The 26,597-nt window shown below is 45.5% G+C and overlaps 1 protein-coding gene across 2 annotated transcripts; it reads right to left on the bottom strand.

Moving 5' to 3' along the window:
- Positions 1-11,784: 11,784 nt before the first annotated feature.
- LOC140908463 (serine/threonine-protein kinase PDIK1L) lies at positions 11,785-20,597 on the bottom strand. 2 transcript variants are annotated; one of them, XM_073335610.1, is made up of 5 exons: positions 20,549-20,597; positions 18,252-18,880; positions 16,825-17,041; positions 14,132-14,378; positions 11,785-12,371 (listed from the first exon to the last, which is right to left on the bottom strand). In XM_073335610.1, exons 2-4 carry the CDS (start codon positions 18,795-18,797, stop codon positions 14,149-14,151), a joined length of 993 nt encoding a protein of 330 aa, XP_073191711.1. In that variant the 5' UTR covers positions 18,798-18,880; positions 20,549-20,597; the 3' UTR covers positions 11,785-12,371; positions 14,132-14,148. The 2 variants fall into 2 exon arrangements, with proteins under 2 accessions (XP_073191711.1, XP_073191710.1); XM_073335609.1 differs by lacking the exon at positions 20,549-20,597 and having other exon boundaries at positions 18,252-19,163.
- Positions 20,598-26,597: the final 6,000 nt, after the last annotated feature.

Genomic DNA, 26,597 nt, shown 5'->3' with positions numbered 1-26,597 from the left:
GCTCTGTAGTGCAGGGGGTCTGGTTCCCACCGCTCCTATGATTCTAACTATTTATCCACAGTGGGATAACTTCAACAGGAGCAACTGAGAGCACCCGACATGAGAATATCCCTTCGCCCAAGGGCTAGAGCACACTCCTGAGATACCTTTTTTCCCCATCAAGCAGAGGAGGTAACTGAACCTGCCTTTCCCACTTCCAAGCTCAGAGTGCTAACCACTGGTCTAAAAAATTATGAGGGGGCAACCTCCAGAGAGGCAAGATGGGGTGGCGGGGGAGGAAAGGGCGCTGGTTATATGTCACAAGCAGACAGGTTCTGAGGCACCTCTCTCCCTCAGGGCATTGTATAGGGCATCTGTGTGCCTAACTGAGGCATTGTGGATCCCAGTGACACTCTCGGTGCCCAAAAGTTAGGCACTGCGAGGCTGAGTATCAAAGTCGCTTTGTGGATCCAGGCCCAAGACCTTAATCTTGAGCCTAAATTCAATAGGACCCAGGGGTGTGGGCAGCTGTTGGTAAAGAAGCAAGCGGCCCCATTCTTCACCAGTTGCAACTTTCTCAAGGCTGATGCTTTCAAGTACAGAGGCGTATATGAGTGAAGCATCAGCGATGAGCAGCATGGCTCTTACAGTGGCAGCCATCGCTGTAGTATCTAGGCACAATCTCCTAGAGAGCCGTTGTTGATATTGCAACTCGTCTTATTTCAATTCCAACAGCAGTGAGGAGTCGAGGCCTCCTAGCCTACCTTGGCTATTTAAGAGCAGATATCTTTGATGTAGGATGATGTTTGAGGGCAGCAAGCTCTTCAATGTATTTCCTTCTACCCATCAGCAATAACGTAGTTTGTCTGGGTTTAATCTTCATCCAGCTCTTCCTCAGTGCTGGCCAGACACCGGGGCTTGGTCAATAGAAGAATACGTACCGTTGCACTGGCATAACTAAAGCTGTCTAGCCCCTAATGATGATACACTTCGAATGGTTTACGCCTCCCATAATGACCACATTAAGCTAAAGCAGTTTAGTTGACACAGTATTTTACCAAATTAAGTGAGTCTAAAACCAGTTAAAGTGCATCTGTGTTAGGGATTTACAATGGTGTAACTAAATGGAACCAAAGGGCTGGGCTACATGGGGAATTACACTGGTATTATCATGCTAGTGTAGTGACACTGGTATAACTTCTTGTATGGGCATTCTCCTTAGGGAATAAGCGGGTCCATGTGGGGTGTTATACAAATATTACTGTGGAAACCGTATAATTCCCCCCCATGTAGACAAGCCATGAAGGGGTTTAGTTACCCTGGTCCATGTTTTTAGATGTAGCTAAGCCCTGGGGTAACTGGCTGACCAGTGTGTACATATGCTGTAAAAGATAAAGATGGCATCAGTTTCTCCCTGCAGCTGCCATTGTGGTCATTATGTACACTGCCGAGTGCAGTATAAGAATCTAACCAGCATAAAATAGACCCTCCCACTGTAATGTGTTCTATTGCTAACCTGCTTTGTTTTTTTGGTAAAAGTGAAGTTGTACTGCTGGACTAATATGACAATGTGCCTGTATCCTTTCTGTAAACTTGTGATATAGGATGGGGGGAGCTTGGGCCTGGATTTGTATGTCACACAGCATTTAGCATGCGTGAACCCCATAACATTTTTCCCCACTAGGGCTCTTGTGCATCGGGCAGGGCTAGTTATTTGGAGGAGTTCAGTGAAGAAACAGACACACGCACACCCTGATGCTGATTCACTATGCTGCAGCTCAGCAGCCCTTCACAGATGCCACAGCCACTTCTCTAGGTCTCCCAAAGCTAAGAGGTTCTCAGGAAATTTCATTATTAAAGAAAAACTTACAAAAGCTGCTGCTTTTTCTTAAGGGACAGCAGGTGTCAACTCAGGGTGCTTTTTTATTTTTATATTTTTTAAACACACAAGAAGGGTGAGGCAGCAGCCAGTCATACATGGTTCTGTATTAATTTTAGCCCCCTCTTCCTGGCTAGGTCAGGGAGGACATTTCCCCACTTCCTAGCACCAGCCAAAGAAGAAATAACACACCTATGAGGTTAGAAGGCTCAGCTAGGGAGTTCATCGGAATGATCCACAGCGGGCAGGAGCAATACAGTTGTGCCCTTTTTTGCAGTGTTCTGATGTTGAAAGGAGGTCTGAAAGGGTTGCTAGCTCTTCCCCTTCCAAGCTATAGTGATATTCCTGGACCTGCTTGCTTTTCTCTCTTTAGAAATTCAGGTCTTGTCTCAATCCTGTCTCTTCCTTGTGAAACTCTGACTGCCCTCTTGCTGGCTGCAAGAAGGATGAACTCTAGAGATCTCTCACCTCATGTGTGGCAGCAGGGTCCTCAGCTGAGGCTGAGCCCATGGGTGCTTTTGCAGGGCAGTGGCAAATGTCTCACTGCCAGGTTGTGTGTCCAGCTGTGTCTGGCATTTTGTGCAAATCCTGTAATCAGCTAATTTGACTATATGCAGGTTATTTTCAACTATTTAAACTTCACCTTTAAAGCTACTGGGTGGATTTAGTGCAGGTGAAGAGGGTTGGCTTATTTGACAACCCTTGTGAATGAAGCCCTTCATTATTGTGCAGGGCAGATGCAGAGCAAGCTTTGTACACAGGTGCTTCCTGTTAGCATCCCTTATGCAGCGGTGGAAGAGATTTCGTCTAACTTTAACAGGGGTAGTGAGAACCAGGGTGTCACTGAGGGTTTGGGGCAGCCTCCCCCCTCCTATTTCAGTCCCTGTTGCCTTTTCTGCCCCTCCTCTCCCCTTGCAGTTTTATCTGAATGCTCTCTCTGTTCTGAGGTTGTCACTGTGTGCAAGAGCAGCCTTTAGTGGCTACCAGAGCAACTGGGGCTCTTGCTCCCAGCTCTGCTGCATCTCTGAGATTCTAGAGAAGAGGCAAGTGGGTGCGACAGGTTGCCACATGCAGGACTCATACTCCATGACTCAACCCCTGCATGAGACTGAAAAGCCAAGGATTGAACCTGGGACCTCTGCAGCTACTACCTGAGCTAACAAACCCAGATTCTATAGCCGCTTATAGCATGCACAAGTCACGGCTAGCTTCTGTGCTTCGTGAGATATTAGCTGCTGTAATCATTACAGAATCAAACTGGAGATTAGCACCTAACACAACTGCTTCCTGGTCCATGTCTGGAGCTACCACTTACTACAGTAACAGAATAATAAGAGGGAGAAGAGGAAGAAAACGGGTGATCGGAAACTGTGGGGAGGAGAGCTTTCAGTTAGTGTCTTAAAGAGACAGCAGATGGGCATCTCTCAGAAACTTCCCCAGCAGCCAGCACATACAGTCTCTGTGTGTGTGTGTGCGTCTCTCTCTCGCGCGCACACATGCAGTCTGTCCCACATAGTCTGAGTCTCACACATACTGTGTCTCACACAAATGTCACCCACACACAGTCTGTCTCTCTCATACACAATCCCTGAGTCTCACACTGTGACACACACCTCCCAGCACTACTGTTGTTGGTAGTTCCTGCAATGCACATATATTCTCTGTAATTTTATTATTTCAAAGTGTGTTGTTTTAGTATTTTGACTGGTCTATGCATTTCATAATTTTTATTTCTCTCTTACACTTAAATTTAATACTTTGAGTAGTGAGTTCTAAAATGCCTAACTTGTCCTAGCTGGAATAATTATCGCTATTAGTAACTTTTAAAATATATAGATCTAGTTTTTTTTGTTTCTACTGGTGGCAAACATCTGCACATTACCATAGTGCACAAAACAAAATTTATTCTGCACAGGGGTGGAAAAAATTAGAGGGAACATTGATCAGAAACATCTCAAGGTGCTCAGATACCTCCAGAGATGCATGTCAGCACAAACCTCTACACAGATGCGAAGGTCTAGTATCTCAAGAAATGCTAGACTTAAACTGCTAAATACTTCATACCTGCTAAAAGTTTGGATTCTGGCATTATGATTGGGGCCTGCTGGTTGGCAGGAAATTGACCTTATCTCAGTGACCAATCCAGTCTGTCAGCTCATGTTTTGTTTTCTTTGTCTTAGGCTGTTCCCTTCTTTCCATAGCAGCAGGGGCAACATAATATGCAGCCATCACAGGAGCTCCAGGGTATGTCCCTAGACTCAGTAAGAATTAGAGAAGATTAAACCCATGCAAATGTGAGCCAGAAAGGAAGCAAATTTTAACAATAGCAACCTTGATTGGTCTGTGCCCATCAGCCTCACTTTATTACAAAGTAAGGGAAACTGATTTTCAAAACCAAAAAAAATGGGGGGGGATTACCAACAACCAGCCTTTAAATAAGCAGCGGTGAGAGAGGCCTTTTCTCCTGATTTTGTATAATCTTGTAACAATGAAAATATGTTTTTGACTGTGACTTCGGTCCTTTTTCCATTCTGCAAACGTCCCATTCCCTTCCCCCATGTTTCTAATGGAAAAGTTACAGTAACGATGCCTTCCAGGAACAGGGTGTGATTTTCATCACTGGCAGTAGTTCATGGAATTGCCTACTGGAACTGGGATTGCCTGTGACTTTAAAGTGTTTGGTTTGTGCACTGGCCTTGTGCTATGAACTCCTGCTGCTGTTCATCTCTGAAGTCTATATGGAACCATTACTGGCCTTTGAGCTTATTCAGGTTGTGATGTTTCTGGGATAGACTTTTTAAAAAAAAAAATTAAAAAAAATTAAAGTTAACTACAGCACTGAACCTGGCCTTTTCAGCAACTTGCCAAGACGGATTAACCAGCCACTGTAATTTAACTGCAAAATCTTTCTAATCAGTGAGATGATCAACTCACTTGCATAATGATGAAATCTCACCCCCCTGGCATAGTGTCTGTCTACCATATGCTTGTGATTTTTCCAGTCCTTATTCTAGAACATAAGAGCGGCCATACTGGGTCAGACCAAAGATTCATCTAGCCCAGTATCCTGTCTTCCAACAGTGGCCAATGCCAGGTGCCCCGGAGGGAATGAACAGAACAGGTAACCATCAAGTGATCCACCCTGTTGCCCATTCCCAGCTTCTGGCAAACAGAGGCTAGGGCCATCATCCCTGCCCATCCTGGCTAATAGACATTGATGGACCTATCTGCCATGAATTAATCTAGTTCTTTTTTGAACCCTGTTATGGTCTTGGCCTTCACAACATCCTCTGGCAAATTGTTCCACAAGTTGACTGCATTATATGAAGAAATACTTTTGTTTGTTTTAAACCTGCTGCCTAATAATTTCATTTGGTGACGCCTAGTTCTTGTGTCATGTGAAGGCGTAAATAACACTTATTTACTTTCTTCACACCAGTCATGATTTTATAGACATCTATCATACTCCCCCTTCGTTGGCTCTTATCCAAGCTGAAAAGTCACAGGTTTATTAATCTCTCCTCCTACTGAAGCTGTTCCACACCCTCTAATCCTTTTTGTTGCCCTTTTCCAATTCCAATATGTCTTTTTTGAGATGGGGTGACCACGTCTGCACACAGTATTTGAGATATGGGGGGGTACCATGAATTTATATAGGGGCAATATGATATTTTCTGTCTTATTATCTATCCCTTTCTTAATGATTCCCAACATTCTGTTTACTTTTTTGACAGCCGCTACACATAGAGTGGATGATTTCAGAGAACTGTCCCCAGTGACTCCCAAGATCTTTTTCTTGAGTGGTAACAGCTAATTTAGACCTCATCATTATAATTGGGATTATGTTTTCCAATATGCATTACTTAACATTGAATTTCATTTGCCATTTTATTGCCCAGTAATCCAGTTTTGAGAGATCCTTTTGTAGCTCTTTGCAGCATGCCTGGGACTTAACTATCTTGAGAAGTTTTGTATCATCTGCAAATTTGGCCACCTCACTGTTTACCCCTTTTTTCAGATCATTTATGAATATGTTGGAGAGGACTGGTCCCTGGGGGACACCACTATTTACACATTCTCTTGCTGGCTGAGGGTTAAGTTTACTTAGGCCTGCTGTAGCAGAAAGTTGCACTGGTTTAACTTAAATTGCTTTATTTCCGGTTTGGTGGCCTATTTTGGTTTAACTTAAAACAGATTCCTAATGAACTGATGCTAACCTGCAGGCAGACATTCTTAGCCTAAAACCAGAGTATCCAAACAGGCTTGCATTCATTAAACTAAAACGATTTAAAAAACTATTTAAGTTAGAGTGGTGCAATTTTCTCCTGTAGACAAGGCCTCAGCACTCTCATGCACGAGTGACCTGAACTCTAAAAAGCAGCTACGGAAGCCTATAGCCCTGGTAAAACTGTCTCTCTCTCCTACTGCTGCTAAGTCATGGGAAATGAATTTGACTTCTCATTTGCTTAAAACCAGAATCTTTTTTTAAAATGTATCTGCTCCACTGTAAACATTTCTATGTATGACCACTATGGAAGCACCTATTGCCATTCTCTCCCTTGACTATCATCCTATAGTGTTTGCTGAGGGCAGGTATTGGACTATGGGGCAAAAATGGGCCTGCATGCTGGCAAATAGGTACTGCTGTAAAGAGAGACTAGTGGTTGCAGATTAACAATTGTTTTTAAAGAGAGAGAATATTCAATTGAAGTTCTCCGCTCCTGCAGCTCTTTGAAAGGAAGGGAAGGCTGGGGTTGCTTAGAAGAGAGGCAATTGCAACACTCAACTTAAAAAAGCCTTGGAGAAATCAAGAAGGCTCTTGAAAGAGTAACAGGGATTGACAGAAAGATAGTGGAAATGTACAAGCTTGTTAATGTCATTTTAAAGTGCTACCCCACTCATCACAATGATACTGCAGAATTCAAATATTCCCTACCATTATGCTCACAAATGTCTGCACTGTGCTTTGCAAACTGATTACCTATAGCTATGTCATCTCACCCACCGTGGAACTCTAGCCTCCTGTACAGTGGGAAGTACAGTAGCTACAGGATATAGTAACACTATCTCAAAAGTTGAGGACAGGAAGGGAAGAACAGTGTAGCCAGTTTAAACTGCTAGGGACAAGGAGGGAGACTGAATGCAGTTCACTAAAGACATTGGCTCTAAGATCCCTATTACTGTAAAAGATGCTGTCGTGTTTTCAAAGACTACCCATGGTAAGAATCTGTTTTACATCTCATCTTAATGGCCAGCCCCAGTAAGAGCACTGCGTCTTGTAGCAGCATTGCTTCAAGTGAGCAGAGCCCCATCTGCTGAATTTTCCTCTAGCATTTGGCTTGATCCATTCTCACCCCTGCTTTACATACAGAGGGGAAGACAGAATTGCTAGGCTGCACTAGCTCTAACCCAGAGAAAAAAATTTTAGGGGCTATTCTGTTGCTTGATAGTGATAGTCCACAAATCACACTGGACCCACTTCTTCACACATCAAGTACAGGAAATTAAATGCTGTAATCTTCTCTCTCTCAGACCCTTGCCCCCTCACCTCTCCAGCCTGAAGAAATTCATGTGCTTTTCTTAACCTTTGAAGAACTTTTCTTCAGTGAGTGACCAGAGTTGAACAAGCACTGATGCTTCTGATGATAAATTCTAGCAGTAGCTGCCAAAGGACATGAAAGCCACAGTCTGGAGCCGTGAAGTAAGTTGCCAAACTTTTCATCTTGCCCACTCCAAAACTTTGGCTACAGGTTGGGGAGAGGTGCTCCCATTGTCTCAACCTTGAGCCCCCACTGAGATGAGGCAGTTACTTCCACCAGCTCCAAATGATGTACACCTCAAATCACCCCCTTTGCAGCATGTAGGTACCTTGGCAACAACAGGCATCTAAAAAGCTTTCGTTACTCTATGGAAAGCTGCCCCTTTGAGTTTAATTACAACTATTTCCTGGCAGGTCTAGATCTCACAGGTACTGTGGGGTATCTGAGGGACTTAGAAAGAAGCAGCCCCTTTGTCTTCCCCATCACTGTCCACTTTTACCTTCCAGATGAAGAAATGATGGAATTTTCTCCCTTTTTTTAAAGCTACACAAGTGGTGAACATGTTGCTGTGATTAGTTTTAAAACCAGAGCAATAGCAGAAAATGGAATCACACTGGCTACCTTTCCCTGCCAGGGCGAGGAGCTCGTAAAGACTTTTCTTCCTTTCAGTGAGCTCTTCCCATATCATCTTACCTCTCTGCATGTATAGTTTCCTAGTCCCATTTGAAAAAAACATGTTTGAAAGCATCTGTCATCCCATAGCCAACCTGAGCCCCTCCTGCCTGGGCTAGCATCATTGGAAGAAGCACTGACATGGGAGGTTACTATATGGAGCTGCTTTCTCAGCGCATGGGGATGGTTGCTGAAGCCAACACATGCTTAATGCATATTAACATTTTATAGGGAGGAGTTACACAACTTCCAGAACTGATAATGGAAACACAATAGGAGAGCAGATGTCCTCCACTGTATGTTAACCTAAAGTCAGTTAAGTGCTGGTGGGTGATCTGACATAGCTGGCTGAGCCACCCATATAAGAAGGGTGGCTACACTTCAAAATTGTGCATTCCTTCCCACACCTGTTTAATTCCCCTCCCCGTTTTCCAGCTCTGAGGCATATCATAGCAGTACATACAGGTGGGGACAGCAAATATTTTGATGCCCTAGCAGTCAGAGTGGTTATGAAGAGCTTAAAATGTAGCAGATACAGATAGACTTAGGTACAGCATAAAGCTTTTCCTAGTGAGAGCCGTTTGTAATAATGGTTATTAAAGTCAGAATGACCAGCATCAGAAACTGTTTCCATCAGGCCTCATTGTACCCGATACCATGAAAGTAATGTCAGAAGCCCCTCCCCATTTGCCTCAAGCTGCTGAGAAGTAGTCAGACCCAATTTCGTCAACAGCCAACCCACCGACTCAACCTTCCCTGTTTTCAGTCAGGGACAAGATGCTCACTTTCTGCCAGGGGTGTTTGCGCTCTGGTATTCCCATTTTCTAGCAGGATTGAATAGACTTTCCCCCCTTTTTGCATAGGCTGTTTGTTATTCAATCCTAGCATTTTAATCTTTTGAAAGAATTTTCATACATAGAATACACAATTGCAAAAGATCCATGATAACTCTAGCTAGTGTTACTGCTCAAATATTACAGAAGCCATCCTGTTTCAGTATTTAAGAGCTAGGGACTAGGCACAGGGGCATTAACTTACTGTAACCCTAACATTGCTTTTAGTCCCAAACTTTCATATTGAGAAGTCTAAGTGTTCTGAAACCAGCAGTTCTCAGGACTGTGCAAGTTAACAAAAGCACTTGCTGTAGAATAACCATATTATGCCAAGGTAGTACAAACATAAAAAGTAGATTAGTTCAAAATTCCTTCTTCACATAAAACTTGTCTGTCATGGAAATAGTTTCCAATTAACAAAATGCACATTAGGCCCAAGCTGAAGGCAACTAACTGATTTTCTGTATTTTGCTTTCTTGAAACTACTATAGTATAACTTTGAAGAGAGAAACTTTGGTAGCATAGGAACTCACAAGGTTCAGTTTTCTGTCCTCCTCTCCCCTACAGAATGGAAGTAGGATATTTCTTTATTCCAGGCCATGCTCATGTTCAGTTTGTGCCTTCCATACATAAACTCCACACATTCCCCAACTATAGGCTCAATTCTCAAAAAGTGCTACCTTCTGTAGGACAAAACAGAAGTAAAAAATGGATGAGATTTGTTAGGTGATCTAGTCCCAGTACTGTGCAAGGTCTACAGAATTGTCCCTGTTTGCTGTCAGCACCACCTTATGTCACAGACAAGAGGGAGTTTCAGGAACAAGCACGTCAGGAGCACAAGACAGATAACCAAGAGCAGATTCCAAACCTCCCCCGAGAGCATTTAGTTTTTAGTCATGTAAATAATAAAAGCTGAGAAATATTTCTGTTCACTCACTGAAGCAATAGCTTTCACCAGGGCCATCCACCTTACACACATCATTCCTTCTGTGTAGGTGGTGTCACGATTTAGTGCTTCATGACCAGAGCAGGGATATAAGGTATCTGTATAAAACCTTTTATTAAATTTAAAATACACAGTCTGAGGTAACAAAAGTGCACACATACAAATAAGTATTTCTAGCATAGAGGCTGTGTCAACATAGAGTCATCACCAAAGTATGACAAAACAAGCAAGAGTTGCAGTGAGTAGCCAACCCTCTGCCATACAAACATTTAAAGTGCCTCAAAGTGGTTTTATTGCCTGGTGCAATCTTAATTGTGGTCTACATTCCAAAGTTTGACTCTTCCTCAACTATGATGGTTCCACAAGACTAGCAGACTTTGCCTGTTCCCAGAACAGATGGTACTGGAGAGACAGACAGCACAGTTTCAATAGCTGTGGGCGTGAAGAGAGAAGGAAGAAGAAATACATTTTAAAGAATAATTTCTTCAGTAAAGCAGGTTGAACAATTTGGCAGCCTAAAGCCGGTTAGCAAAAAACACTCAGCTGGTGCTATAGTTTCTAAGAAAGATCATGAGATATGAGCCATCTAACTTGAGAAACAAATAAAGCCACAGCAACAGGTAAAATTTGGCAGTGCTGTATGGGAAGAAGAGCAGACCAAAGCCAAAGCATAATTACTAATAGTCTCATTGCTTTAATGAGACAAGAACCTTCTTCAAAATACAACATCTGACAAATGAGTTTCAGACTCCCATTCTCATCTGCTTGAACCTATCCAACCATATCCCTCTGAGCAATGCTGAACTGGTTGGGAAGAACCAACTCCTTTCATTAGCTAGAGCTAATCTACTTGTCCAGGGCAGCATGTAGAGCAAAAATTTGGACTGCTACCTCACTCTATAACTGCCAGGCCAGCAACTTCCACCAGCACTAAGTTTATTAAAAGATTCTGAGGTTTTTCCAGGAGTTTGATAAAGGAGAGTTTTGGCTATGTTCCTGCAGCAGCTCAGATCATGGATATTCGTTTGTTATTTGATGATTACAGCTAGAGCTCAGATGACTTGAGTCTGCAAGATATCTATGCAGTGCAGCATTTTACGGAGGTAGGCATCACCAAGCCATAGGGAGAGTTCTCCACTTCTTCCTGTGAAGCCCACTAGGGCTTCCGGATCAAACAAGTAAGTAGTGTGGCTTATATTCTAGGGAAGGTTCTAACTATAGAGACTTAAGATGAGGGAATGCAGAAGCTTTTATATTGCAGTCACGGTTCTGTGCCAGAATGGAAGGGAAGGGGACAGAGAGAATGGAGACTGGTTTGCAGCCAGTAGCTAATGCACCCACAGCAAAAGGACAAGGCCTAGAGATCTGATTAATTTTTAAAAATCTGTAACATATTTCAAACAATTTTTGCCATTAATTCCAATCACTGATCTCCCTCCATAAACGGTGCTGTTGTGAAGTCTTCACATCAGTCTTCCTCCCCCAACACCCTCTCCCAACATGCCTGTGTGTTGGCAAGGTCTCCTGTATGGCATAGGCATACATTGAGACAAAAGGAGGTAGTCTCTTCTCTCTTCCTCTGACAATACATTCCTGTCCCATAAAATCAGTTGTGTCTAAAGATACTGTAGCCCACCTCCAAACCACAAGTTAAAATAGAGCATAGGGCGAGAAGAGAATTGGAAGGAAAACCAAGGCTACTTAGTTACCTTCCTTGAACTAAGGGCTTTTAGAAAGAGTTAAAATATCAATCCCACAGGTGTTAACTATTTTCAGACAGGTTGAGTCCCTATTTACCTACCAGTACTCCCGTTCAGTCCTTTTCATTTCCCATGTCAGAATAGCTGGGACAAACAGCTAACACAGCAGGCAGCTTCAGGCTCTAAACTACTTAAAGTGATAGTGATGCATACATTCCAATAACAATTTGGCATATTAAAAGTCTTTGTATTTATTCTAAGAATGCATTTCTGTTAATCTAAGCAAGAATATTCACAAACTACTGTGATGAAAATACATTCTGTTTCTGCTAGAAAGTTTTTGGATAAATATTAGATTAGATTACACCATGCCAACTCTTTCAAAAACAGCCACCATTTAGTTACCTGCCAAGTCCCACGGAATGAAGGAATTACAAGGAAAGCTCTAATTAAACACTGTACAAGACAATCCCCATCCGCTGTACCAAGAACAGGTTATGCTGGAATTGACTCTTCGGAGCATGGCCACTGAGTTGATAAGGCTGGCTGCCCCAGTCACCAACATCCTTCTTCCCTATTATACAAGTGAAGGGTCAGTCTGCAATACTCCATTTAAAAAAATTGGGCAATCTATATAAGACTTGCGTATTAAAATTACTATACAAATAAATAATTGTTCCTTTACATACAACCATTGGGGTAAATGGGAAGCAGTCAAGATTTATTCTGACCAGTCTCCCTCAGAGTCAAACCATTAATCCAAGGAGAATTCAGAGGTATTGGTCAGGATGCTTGTGTGATGGTAACAGAAGAATACAGGACCTGTGGAAGAAGCCAGTCAGAATCAAAGACCTCATCACCACACCTCTCAGTAAGATTTTAATTAGACTAGCATTTCAAGGAACAAGAACCCTTATTTCAAATTACATGTTAGCAGGTAGATTCAGTTTTTAGTTTGCAGTTAGTGGTTTGAGACCAATTCCTAGGGTACAACTTTCTACATAGCTAAGCCACCACTGTACTGGTTCAACAGAGGTCAAAAATTGAACAAGCATCAAGTGAGCTACCCTGTCTCCTGAGAGGAGACTGCTGAAGCAGGTGACTGAGACAGCCACTTAGGGCTTTGTGGGGGAATTTGCACTGCCCTTCCTGCTGTACCTGCAATTCAGAGAGGACTTCAGTCTCCAGATTTACTGTTAAAACACTGCAACCACCACGGAAACATCATCAGTTTCACAATCTTCTACAGCATCCTTTGTGCTCTTCTACTCCATTAGCTTAAGAATTCACAGTCAAATGACAGTAAACAATCTAACACTGATCTGATCGTTAGTGTACTGCTGGGCATGACAGTGCCTTAGACCACAAGTTTCAGGCTGGTGTCACTTGCTTCTCAGGCTGGTATGAGCTAGAGGTGCCAGAAAGACATTCCCAGCTCCAGGAAGGAAAAAAAACTGTACTTATTAGCAACCCTTACAGACAACTGTGCTTCTGCCTGGTGGGTTTGGGAGAGCCCAGTATTCTTCAGGAAGAAAGCTGGGGTTTTCCATCACTGAGGAAAGGATGCAAGAGACCCCTTTGGGGGCAAAAGAAAGGTGATTGATAGTCTTATAAAGTTTGGTATCATCTCTATTGCAGCTAATTTCAACTAATGTTTCTGCAGTCCACCATGGAGAACAGTCTTATAGCAGACTTAAAAATAGATGCAACAATTAGAAAATTACAGTGAATTAATGTAATTTGCAACAGAATGAAGTGTTTTGGTCACTACCCTATTAACGGCGTACTGCTTCCTCATTACAATGTACAAAACATTTGACAGGAAGAATTTCTGAAATCTGTGCTGTACACACTTGAAGTTTTAAAGCTGATACTGTCTAGTCTCAAAAACAAAACAAAACAAAGGACACACAATAACATGCAATGACCAGGGCCAAAATTTTCCAAGTGTGAGCACAAAGTCAGACCTAATAAGCAGCATTATTTTCATAGGGGCCCAGGAAGGGCACAGGGACACATTCTAGGAGATTCTATTTCAGGACTGAGGCCTGTTTGTAAAAGCAGTTTGAGGCAGGAACCCCACCTTTCTCTGGGTACAGCACCTTACCTAGTACAACACAACTCCCAATCTGATAGGGCTCTTGGCATTAACATAACAGTCAACTTTTCATTACATAACCTGACTCACATTTTTCTAACATGCAAGAGTGCCAAACACCACCTTTTAAGGTGAATCCACACGTAGAAAATATGTGGTAACTCACAGTAACGAATGTGTGCAAAACCCATTACAGGTGCTTATTAGGGATAAACAGCTTAATTTGACACTGGTTTCTTATCTCCAGTTCTATTACCTATAAGTGTGCTGAGCAGTTACCACTCATGGGGCCATACAATATACTGAACCCAAAATATTCCTTCTATAGAGCAGCTATCCTGACAGCGAAGGGTGCAATCAAACTGAAAGAAACCAAGCAATGAATCTAGGGAACTGCTGTTAGATTTAAAGAACTTAGGCCAATCAGGTCAGTATCAAAAACTAGGATTGCAAGTTTGAAATGAGAAGCCCAGTAGACACCAACCTGATCACCCCATGCTGCTATGAGCGTTGGCGCTTTTTGCCATAAGAGATTCTCCTGATTCGAATTTCTAGTTGGAAGGCATCCAGTCTTTCCTTTGGGTTAAAAGTTAACATGTCATGCAGAAGTCTGCAAAGATCGTCTGGCATGGACTTCTTGTTCTTCAGAGGAATTTGCAGTTCCATGTTGGGATTCTCCAGCAGCGCCTCCCCAACAGGAATAAGCTGCTTGTCTTGACAGATGTAGGTTCCTGGGCATAGTTTGGAAAGAGGGAGAAGTCAGATTGGGGAAAAGGAGAATTCTCACAAGAATAAGTTCATCCACAGCACACGTCCATCTGACAAGCAACACAAGATTAGTAAAAGATCACAGCATGTGAAACCCAACTTCAGAGGCTACTGCCAAGATAAGTGTTGTAAGATATCAGCCCCAGAAGAAGTTCAATACCAAAACAGGAACCCTCAAGTTTGTCACATCCCCATTTCAGCACAAGTGTGCATCAAGCAGAGGGGGAAACAGAAACACACTTTTAAATTTAGCCTGCACAGGACATTGCGTGTGATCCCTATAACCATTTGACAGAGAAAAAAGCCTGTTGCAAAGAGCTTCCCCTACTCCATTCTTTCAATTAATTTTACTGCATCAGTAGAACTGGAAGCTCTAAGAAAGACAAAGGCAGGTTGTGTTTGGTTCAGATGACTTAGAAAAAAGTTAACTAAGAAAATAGTGATTCAGTTATTTAAGTCAAACAATTTTTTATATTAAATGACAGTATGTTCCATTTACATTTATCCAGACTGCTGGATACAGCTTCTCCTCAGCAAAATTAAGGAACAGAAATGTAAATAAAATCACTGGTCAAAATAGATTAGCTGGGTTCCAAAGAGACAGCAAAGAAAGCTCTGCTCAGCCAAGCTGCTCTGCCCTTGCTGCAAGCACGGAATAAGTGACCGATGTGCATATGGAGGTTAGCCAGGCAAGTCTCTTATCTCAAGTTGGCGGATGGCTATTGAATAAACTTTAATAAAGTCTGTTCGTGCCTTGGTCTCAGACCCAGAATATTTACTATTTTTCTAGCCAAGAACTAAAACATTTTTTGCTGTTTGGCATTTTGAAAAGGAACTCTCTCAGTTCTTAATTCCATGATGTTTTGAAAACTTAAAGCAGCAGCTCAGTAAAAGGAACCTCTCTCTGAATGCCTTTATTGTGACTTGAAATTATGTCAGACATTTAAAAAAATGTGTACGTTTTGTATATTGGGCTTCCTTGCGTATGAGTTGAGATGCCTCTGATTAGTATGCTCATATGAAAGATTGTCATTCTGTTCTTTCAAGGTGGATTTTCTATTGCAATAGATATTCCTAGAATCACAGACCATCCATCGCTATAGAATCTTGTTCAGCCAGACACAGCACTAAGGATGACCTCAACATCCCTTCCAGCTTTATAACCGATTTTCTTACGTGGCCTTTAAATATACCATCACTATCAGCAGGACAAAATGTACCAACTGTAGATCAGCCCAAGGAAAGATAGGTTTACAGCAGGGGTAACAAGGTAGGGCAGCAGTTCTCAAACTGGGGGGTGCAGATTGTATTCGGGGGCGGGAGGGCATGAGAAGCTTTAGGGGATGGGGGGGAACCCCAATCTTACTATGCACATTTTACCCCCAGCAGTGAATAACTAGCAAAGCTGATTCCTCCAGACATATCAGGTCCTCAGATGGTGCTGTGCATTTTGATGGATATCTGTTAAGCTTGCCTAGCATTATACAAATTGCCATTTGTAGGTTAATCCATTTGCACATTTAAGTGTCAGCATGGACCACAATTGCAGCTTTGCTTTTGCTCTTATTACAATGGATCGTTGGCTCATTTGTGCACCAGAAAAAAACAACTCAACTGAAAAACAAAGACACCAAAACTCATTCAAGTGAAGCATATATTGGTATATGTACTTGTGTAGCTGGAGGTGGACGCATAAACCACTACAAACACAAAGAAGGGGGGGGCGTGATCAAATCAGTTTGAAAACCACTGGAAAAGCATACATGGTTATAACGCTGCTGAATCTTGAGTGTGGATATACTGAAAATGCTTCACTAATGGAATTTAACTCTTGAGTTTCAGTATTTCCTTTTGAATATGTTTGGGGGTTTTGTTTTGGAGTTCTTTGGTTGGTTGATTAAAGTTCATTGGAGCTAGTCCCATTTCTGCTGAGCACCTGTTGATCTCCCAACCCCCTATCCTCAATGGATGGCCCAAGCCAGATGACAAGTTTTCTTCTCCTAGCCGTTTATGTCACAAAAGTTTTTTTGTAAATGGAAAAGCAGTAGAGATCACAAAAGTCTAACAGAGCTTTCAGACAAAAGTAAAATTAAGATAATGTGCTCTATAACATGTTGCTCCTAGGACTTAAAGAATGGGGAGTCCCACAGAGAAAGCAACATGAGGAAAGGGGTAGGGAGAAAGGGGAAGATGGCTTTACGGATTTCTGACAATACCTCTGGTGGTAACATGGAGAAATGTTGACCGACTCCAGAGGAAGCCATATCCAATACTATGACAGGAAAAAGGGTGGTGATGTGACTATACCTGGGAAAAGGATCCTCATGGCTTAGAGGATTGCTGGGGATAGGGTAGGAGAATGATCTGTAAATTAGGGCTCATTGCTGGCTGTACAGCAATTACTCTCACCCAGCAATTCCTTCTCAGAGTCTCCATCCCTGAAGGTAATCCTCTCTACCATAGCCCAGAAAATGATCCCGAGGGCAAAGATATCAGCTTTGGCAGTATAGCGACCTTCCCACACTTCTGGTGCCATGTAGAAGTTTGACCCACAGGCTGATGAGAAACAATGCTGGTTCACATTCACTTTCCCCTGGCATATCTTACTCAAGCCAAAGTCTGCTACCTATATACGAAAAGAGAAGAGATTAGAAGGTCACCATTATTACCTATAACATTGTACTGTGCATACAGGCATGAACAGAACAGCAGTTGAGCAGGTTATTGAGTGCTCTGAACCCTATTGTATTCACTATTATCTGTATTGAATAACAAAACTTCAGTTTGATTGTCCTTTGGCTGTTCCAAAGGTGAAAGCATATGCCAGTACTGATCTGGAGGGCCAAGACATGGATTACCCACAAGGGACAGACCTACCATCCTCTAGGTTAACTACTGGAACTCCCATGGAATTGGGAGTTTAGGAGTAAACTGTGAGTTGACTTCCTTGCCACTAAGCTGCTCTTCCCACTGAATTGTTACAAAGACAGACTTGTTTTTAGTCTGTCACTGTAAGGAAGAGAATTAGTCAGTCTTCATTTTAACCATAAAGACACATGACTGGAGCCCAGTTGAAGCAAGAGACAAGAAAACCTCTTGCTTCCAAAACAGCAAGCAGTGCTAGAGGCTACAATATTGTAAGTGTTGACAAGTGTATAAGGACTGTAGGTCCACAAATAAGGGAAGGGAAGATGCTGTATAAACCTTTGAAGACCTTATTCTCGATATCTTCATGCTTCCTTCCCATACCCCCCAAGGACAAATTAACCTGTTCCAGAAAGCAGGAACTATAGTACGATTAGTTGCAATTGGTTAGTGCAGAGTGTATTTAAAATGTCCCTCTCTGCCAGCAATTTTACCCTCTACAATTTAGCATGGCAACCCTCTAGTCTCAGTGGTACCAAGTCTAGCCCCAATAGGTCCTGGACCCAGCAGAGTGATTGCACTGAAATCACAGGTGCCCTGCTGCTTTCAGTGACAAAATATTCCACCACTGATCAGGAACACAGTGGCTAGGTAGTGATTTAAAACTGAATTAGCCCTAAATTGTTCCTCTTAAGGGAATGTCTTGTGCGTGAAAGATGCTACAGAAATGCTCTCAGGATTCCCGGAAGAGTCCAAAAGGCAACTGACTGACCCACATCCTCACCAAAATCCTCTTTTGAGACTCATACAAGTGACTTGCCCATCCTTTTCTAAAAGTTCAAAGGGAAGGAAACAAATGAAGAAACTGAATATTACAATGTTACCCAAGTGACCAACTCAGTGCAAGTAATGCAATTGGCATAACACTTCACCCACATATTGAGCAGCAGCAAGAAGGATTACCCTCTTACCTTTACTAAAGGACCTCCAGGGCTATGGGAAATAAGAATATTATCCGACTTCAGGTCTCTGTGCACAATCTGATTTCTGTGCAAGAAAGCAACAGCACTGCTCAGCTGCTGCATGAAGCTATTATTCAGCTGTGAATCTGGAGTGCGAGACAGCAAAAAATCATTCATGTTTCCACCATCACAGAACTCCATCACAAACCACACAAAACAGGCAGACTTGGGGTCCATGCATCTCCGCCCTTTCAGACAGGTCTCAATCAGCAGCAGATGACTGTCGGATTTCCTGTACTGGCGGCTGATTGGCTGAAAGACTTGACCACTCTGCAAGACACACTCTTCTAACTGGATCACATTCTCATGTTGGCTCTGGACACTTTGCAGGGCCCAGAACTCTTGCAAAGCCAGTTCCACATTTTCAGGTACATTACAATGCATCCTTTTCACTGCCACTTTGTTTCTGGTTTGCCTGACAACTGCCTCGTAAACTACCCCATAGCTCCCTCGGCCCACTTCCCTTACAATGCTGTACTTAGCTTCTGCAGCCATATCTTTTTGTGGCCCAATGGGCAACAGACAAAAAAGACCTTTGAAGTCATAACACTCCTCAGACTTTCACCTGCAGGAAAATCCTGAAATAGAAAGACAAGAAAAGTTTGGTAAAAATCTGACAGCTGACCCCCCAGTGCTTCATGTGCTTCTGTTTGATGCTTTATTTTAGTGCTCTATATTTTATTGTGTGTTGCTTGGAACATAGAAACCTGTTGCATAGGGATTGGTAGCAACAGTGGGATTTTAAGGAAGAAATCGAGCATGGAGACAGCTTTCAAGAATCACTGTTCAGCACAGTCCTGCTGCAGAGTTTGCTATAACCACTGCAAAATGGCACTGTACAGAATTAAACTGCTGCATCAACAGGGAACACAACAAACAATGTTTGGTAAAGAGAAAGGTGAGCTTCCCAGTGGAGAGCGTACCTCGCAACTAGGGGAGAAAAGGAGGAAGACATGACCTGAACAGCAGCTTCTAGACAAAGCCGGTTTGCCAACACTAGTCTCTCCAAAGGTGCTGAACAGACAGGAACTCTAATTCAGCCCTACCCCACCTCACAACAGCACCAACCCCCACTGCCCACATCTGCAGTCCCAAATCCCAGTCCCTCGCTGACGAGCCACATACACCCACTGTATCATCATCCCAGTGCCAGCTCTCCCCTCCCCCGCAACATTGTCCTGACTCCCAACCCCAGAAGTCCCCGCAACCCTCTTCATCTTCCAACCACCCCAGCCCCTCATCACCTTCCCACAGTCCAGCCCCACCACGGCCCAGCCATCACCACATCCTGCCCCCACCCCCGACCCCTCACCCTCCCCACGGCCCAGCCATCACCACATCCTCCCCCCCCGACCCCTCACCCTCCCCACGGCCCAGCCATCACCACATGCCCCCCCCCGACCCCTCACCCTCCCCATGACCCAGCCATCACCACATCCTGCCCCCACCCCCTCACCCTCTCCACGGCCCAGCCATCACCACAACCTCCACCCCCCGACCCCTCACCCTCCCCACGGCCCAGCCATCACCACAACCTCCCCCCCCCCCGACCCCTCACCCTCCCCACGGCCCAGCCATCACCACAACCTCCCCCCCCCCCGACCCCTCACCCTCCCCACGGCCCAGCCATCACCACATCCTCCCCCCCCCCGACCCCTCACCCTCCCCACGGCCCAGCCATCACCACATCCTGCCCCCACCCCCGACCCCTCACCCTCCCCACGGCCCAGCCATCACCACAACCTCCCCCCCCCCCGACCCCTCACCCTCCCCACGGCCCAGCCATCACCACAACCTCCCCCCCCCCCGACCCCTCACCCTCCCCACGGCCCAGCCATCACCACAACCTCCCCCCCCCCCGACCCCTCACCCTCCCCACGGCCCAGCCATCACCACATCCTCCCCCCCCCGACCCCTCACCCTCCCCACGACCCAGCCATCACCACATCCTCCCCCCCCCGACCCCTCACCCTCCCCACGGCCCAGCCATCACCACATCCTGCCCCCACCCCCGACCCCTCACCCTCCCCACGGCCCAGCCATCACCCTGCTCCGCATCCTGCCCCCTCACCCACCAACGGCCCAGCCCCCACCGCCGCAGCTCCCCACCACCCCAGCCTCCGGCACACTGGGGCGAAGGCTGCTCAGGGCCGCGGGGTCCTCACCCCCCGCGCCTGCTTGGCTCCCCTCAGGCCGGGGAAAAGAGCCGGCTCTGCCGCAGCGGTTACCGCCCCGCGCGGACCTACCCGGCCGGTGCCCGCCGCACTTCCCGCCACCGCCACGCGGCACAGCCCATTGGCCCGCGCCAGCCAACCAGCGAGGAGGGGCTGGAGCCTCGGGCGCACGCACACCAACCAGCAGCCGGAGGGGGCGGAGCCGCAGTCACGCACCCGCCAACCAGCGAACACTTGGGCTCGCCCCCTCAGCGTGGGTCCCTCACAGCACAGCCCCGCCTCTACTGCGCCTGCGCTCTGAAGACCGACTGGGACGCGTGCTGAAGCGCGGGTGGCACGGAAACTCCAAATCCCAGCATCCCTTGCGCAAAAATGAGCCCTGACTGCTCCTAGATAGGACCAATGCCTGCTGGGAATCGTGGTCTCAACAAACTACAGAGGCCTACGGCTAGAGTCAATGGAACGCATTGCAGGCTGGGGCCTGTAGTCTCTGTAGACTACCGCCCATCTCCTGTGCAGTTGGGGCATTGGTGGGCTGGAAGCTGCCAAAACCCTCCCCTCCCCCCACCCCGCGGTGAGACCCACCATCTCCCCCTAGGGCTGACCACTGTCTGCATCCTGTAGCGGACCCTCACACTGGGACCTCCCTCTTCCCCCAGCCACTCAGTGAAACAACAGGTCGCAATGCCCCTTCTCTGGGGCACGCCCCATGAGACAGGACCTGCCAACCCCCCCAACACCCACCCACACACACTCCAGGCCACCCTGTACCCTGGAAGCCCCACACTACTCAACTCCTGTCACTGCTGCTGTGACCCCCGCCCCCCATCTCGTCCTCTTCCCACCCACCCTCAAAGCTCTGCCTTGCCCTGATTTGCCTTCCTCCCGTTTCAGAGCATCGACACTCGACAACTCAGCTCTGGCTGGCCTCTTTGCTCCCCATACTCATTTCCCCTTCTCTGCCCAACGCACCCAACCCCTTTGTCTCGTCCTCCTGCTCTCTTCCATGACCTCTTCATGCCTCCACAATATACTCCTTCAGTTCCCTTCTTACAAGGCCCCTTCCCTCCAATCTGACACAGCCCAGCCCTCCCATCAACCAAGGATTTGTATGTCCTATTATAGCAAAAAAACCATGGCCCTCACAAGGACTATGTCATAATTTAACTGCTTGTTCACACTACTTTCATAGCCCCCTTCCCTACATTCCTGTGTGGTCTGTGTAGATTGTAAAATCTTCATGTCCGGGATCATAGTGCTTTTGACATCATGTTTTAATTTGCCTGAGGGTATCCCCTGTAGACAGCAAATTTGCAACCATGAAATTATGCCATTCGAAGAGAACCAATTTTACTAGTGATATTAAGAGCTTCAACTAACAGCTAGCATTTCTCCAAGATCTTACTACCTACACATTAATTTAAATAAAACTTGTAAAACTATATCTAATAATACCATTTGGTGACTCCCAATATCTGTTACTAGACCTATGTCTTTTTTCATGTCTGTAAAGCACTTAGGACTAGATCCACAAAGGGATTTAGGTGCCTAACTGCTACTTTAGGTATCTGAATCCAAAACTTAGAATTTCAGAACCTCTTCTCAGCTGCCGCTTAATCCTGTAGGCACTTAAATTTCTGCCACTGCACATAGATTCCTAGATACTAAGGTCAGAAGGGACCATTATGATCATCTAGTCTGACCTCCTGCACAATGCAGGCCACAGAATCTCATCCATCCACTCCTGCAATAAACCTCTCACCTATGTCTGAACTATTGAAATCCTCAAATCATGGTTTAAAGACGTCAAGGTGCAGAGAATCCTCCAGCAAGTGACCCGTGCCCCATGCTACAGAGGCAGGCAAAAAACCCCCAGGGCCTCTTCCAATCTGCCCTGGAGGAAAATTCCTTCCTGACCCCAAACATGGCGATCAGCTGAAGCATATGGGCAAGATTCACCAGCCAGATACCCAGGAAAGAATTCTCTGTAGTAACTCAGATCCCACCCCATCTAACATTCCATCACAGGCCAGTGGGCCTATTTACCATGAATAGTTAAAGATCAATTAATTGCCAAAATCATGTTATCCCATCATACCATCTACTCCATAAACGTATTGAGTTTAATCTTGAAGCCAGATAGGTCTTTTGCCCCCACTGCTTCCCTTGGAAGGCTATTCCAGAACTTTTCTCCTCTGATGGTTAGAAACCTTGGTCTAATTTCAAGTCTAAACTCCCCGATGGCCAGTTTATATCCATTTGTTCTTGTATCCACATTGGTACTGAGCTTAAATAATTCCTCTCCCTCTCCAGTATTTATCCCTCTGATATATTTATAGAGAGCAATCATATCTCCCCTCAACCTTCTTTTGGTTAGGCTAAACAAGCCAAGCTCCTTGAGTCTCCTTTCAAAAGACAGGTTTTCCATTCCTCGGCTCATCCTAGTAGCCGTTCTCTGTACCTGTTCCAGTTTGAATTCATTCTTCTTAAACATAGGAGACCAGAACTGCACACAGTATTCCATATGAGGTCTCACCAGTGCCTTAAAAATACTAAGGTTGCAAAGTAAAGTACTCAAAAGTTAGGAAACACCAGAATTAAGGTTACCTGTGCATTTGCATTCGAACCCAAGCTCGCTGAGTGCTAGTCCAGTGCCTTATCCACGGGAGGATCCTTCCATCTCACAATACCCACATTAGTGACCTTCAAGCTTGAGTAACACTTACAGTGCTACTCCTGGGGGAATTCTGTGCCACTGTGCAATGCAGAATTTTGCAGACATTAATGTGCGCGCAGAATTTCCTTTCCCCCACAGAAATGGGCTGCAGTGCAGCTGGCCACCACTAGGGGCCACTGGATCCGGCAAAGCCCAGCTCGCATATAGAAGACACTGCCGGGGGGATGGGGAGGAAGCTAGAGGGGTCCCAGCAGCTGCAGTTGCCAACATGCCCTGAGGGAAGGAGATGGCGGTGCAGAGGAAACTCCACACAAGCCTGGGACCCAGCATCAGGCTGCTTCTCCCTCTGTATCCTTGCCCTCTGAGGGGTAGAGGGGTGGGTGTCTGGGCTGGGAGGAGCCACGGCTGGGCTCTGGTGGGGGGAGGGTGTGGGTATCTGGACCGTGGTTGGGCTCTGGGAGGGAGGTGTACGGGTATCTGGGCTGGGAAGGCCCCACGGCTGGGTTCTGGGCAGGGTAGGGGATTTGGGTGTATTGGCTGGGGGGAGGGATTGTGGGTGTCTGGTCCCCCAGCGGGGCTCTGAGAGGCAGAGAGCAGAGAAACAGGAATTGGGGTTTCTTTAATGCTCTACTCCTGGGGGAATTTTTTTGTGTCTGTATTGTTACAGACATACTTGCTGATAGGTATTTTGAAATAAATTATCAAAATATTTGAAACTGGCACGATTATGTAGTGTTATTTTGACAAATAAAATTGGCACAATTTTGCAGAATTTTAAAATATTATGCACAAAGTATTTTTTTTGGCACAGAAGTCTGCCAGGAGTACAATGCAATCTAAGTTTAATCACAAGGAAACACAAGTAAATTGCTGCCAGGAACAATGCTGCACTGGTGCCAGGTGAGGAACTAGATAATCTGATAATCGAACTAGAGACTCCAGTTGGTCTTTTTCTTTTCAAGGCTGGAGCAAGGCCTGGGACCTGGTCTACTATGACTTACTTTTTTGGTCATTTAGCAGTTTGCATTTCCTCCCATAGAAAGTCCCTAGTCACTGGCTTTGGCTGCCCAGCAACTGAGAATCAAACAAAACCATAATGTCAAAAGGAGGGGGGAAAGTTAGGATAATGCCCCCTTCTTTCTTTGTCAGTGTCTGGCTGCCTCTTTGTTACACACACAGAGAATATGGTTGGTGTAATAAGCGTGTGACACAAAGGAGAGTCACATTCTTACTGCAGTTGCTTTGCTGCATCCACATTTCGCTGGCCACTGGATAAACCATGGAACCTTTTTACTCTGCAATTTTTTTTTCCTTTTAAACCCTAATGATAAAACCTGACCATAAACTAATTGCTGCCTCAGCAGATGGGCTGCAGAATAAAGGGGATTGGTTCATGCACTGAACAGAAGACATGCTAGGAAGATAAGCTTTTCACATGGGAGAGGTGAGCATATTGATTAGCTGAAGAGCAACTAAATGATGGCCGGCATTTGGGGAAGTTGAAAAGCAATGACCCGTGGAAAAGAACGAGCTGGCAGTTATTGGCCAGGTAGGAATCTTTCAGCAGTTCAGCCTACGCCTTGAGACAATCTAAGCAGATGTAACCCACCCTGCTTGGGCTGACATCAAGGGTTGAACACAGGACCTCTAGCGCGAAAACCATGAGCACTGTTTGAGCTAAAGGTGCTGCTTTGCCTCCTGGTTGCACTAGACTCATCAGACTCATCTTTGGCCAGCCACCAGAGGAAAACAAAGACGTCTCCACTCTGCGACTGCGGGATGCATAGGTACAGCATCTAGATAATTCCTTCTAGGAGTTCTGTTCTGACGTGACTGTGCTGATGAAGGGTGTTGGACTCACAACCTTGGAGACTGAAATCTTCTCTTTATCCCCTACTGTGGTGGTGGCCTGTGCAGAATATAGGATGGCGCAAAAATGATCTGCCTAACTCACTCTTAGCTTCACCACTTGACAGTAATGCAGCCGTCCCAAGCTGCATCAATACCACCTTTGAAACGCCCCACATTGTCACATATTAACATGACCATGTATGTTTATTTTCTAATATTTTCTAGATCTGTTATTTTCTCATCAGCTTCTGCCTCTCCATAACTAACACCTTGCCTACCAGACCGCTGTCCTGTGGTCGTTCTGTCTGCCATGGTATCCTTTTCTAGAACAGGATGCCTTAGATCACAGGTCCCCAAACAATGGGGTGTGCCCTCCTAGGGGGGCATGGAGGAATATTTGGGGGTGGGGGTTGCGGTGGGAGGCGGGGAGAGAGCACCACCCATCCCCTCTGCTCCAGCCACGCCCCCAGCTGTGGACCCAGCTCCTGGCCCACTCCCAGCTTTGGCCTCCGACCACAGCCCAGCAGCGGCTCCGTACCCGGCCCAAGCCCCGGTCTCAGCCTCAGGCCCTGGCCACGGCTCCATTTCTGGCCCAGACCCACCCCCAGCTGTTGCCCCAGCCTCCGCTCCCTTACCTCTGTCTGAGTCTCTCCTTGCCCTCCCCCAGGAGCCACAGCCCTGCTCCCAGCCCCAGCGCTAGGCGGGGGAGGTGCAGACAGGAGTAGGGGGGATGCGACACTGAAAAGTTTGGGGACCACTGCCTTAGATGTTTAGCTACCATGGTGATAGGTGCTTTAGAAATGTAGGTAAGTTTCACTGATGTCAAAAAGCCAGCCGTTTGGGAAGGATGACATTTTAAAATGGGGCAATTATCTCATGTTGAAATTTGGCCAGCAAACTGGGGTTTAGCACTCCTACTCTGGGGTATATAAAGATTACCAGCAGGCCTGACCTCAATTTAACAAATAAAGCAGCCTCTCCAGCAGCCCCCAGCACCATGCTGGGGTATTATTATTTGAGTAACTCAGAGTGAAGAGCTCCGCTTACTGCAACAGCTCAGAGGTCCCTCATCGAAGTAACAACTTGTCCTGACCCTGCTTAGCATAAGTTCTAAGGCTATGACAGCCCAAGGCAGGACAGCCGGCCAATCTTTAGGGGGCACAGTCTCAAGCAGGATTGGTGGCCCTTTTCAAACTTTCTGCTGTCATTCTTCTGCTCATTGTGCTAATGGGCTTATTTTCTTATTCTCTGTGTGTTGCAGAGGGGTAGGGGTGGGAAAGCAGAGTGTGTGTGTGTGTGTGTTTGTGAAAGCAAGAGAGAGAAATGCTTTAGATAAAGCACCTGCAGGACTTAATAGAACAGAAAATCATTCTAACAATCCAATTTTGCCAGAAAATTGAGCAATTTGCTGATATGTTAATTGCATTAATGCCACTGTATTTGTTTTCTCTTTAACTCAGCTCTCACTTTGTCTCATCTTCCAGACTACCTTTATGAGGCTCTGGTAGTGGAAGAGGAAGCTACATTCCCATGACATCTTTCTCCATAACAAAGATGTGCTGCTTCTTGCACAGAAGTTTTTCTCAAGTGTTG

This window comes from Lepidochelys kempii, chromosome 3 (assembly GCF_965140285.1).
Source record: "Lepidochelys kempii isolate rLepKem1 chromosome 3, rLepKem1.hap1, whole genome shotgun sequence".
NCBI lineage: Eukaryota > Metazoa > Chordata > Testudines > Cheloniidae > Lepidochelys > Lepidochelys kempii.
This window is presented reverse-complemented; position numbering and strand designations above follow the sequence as displayed.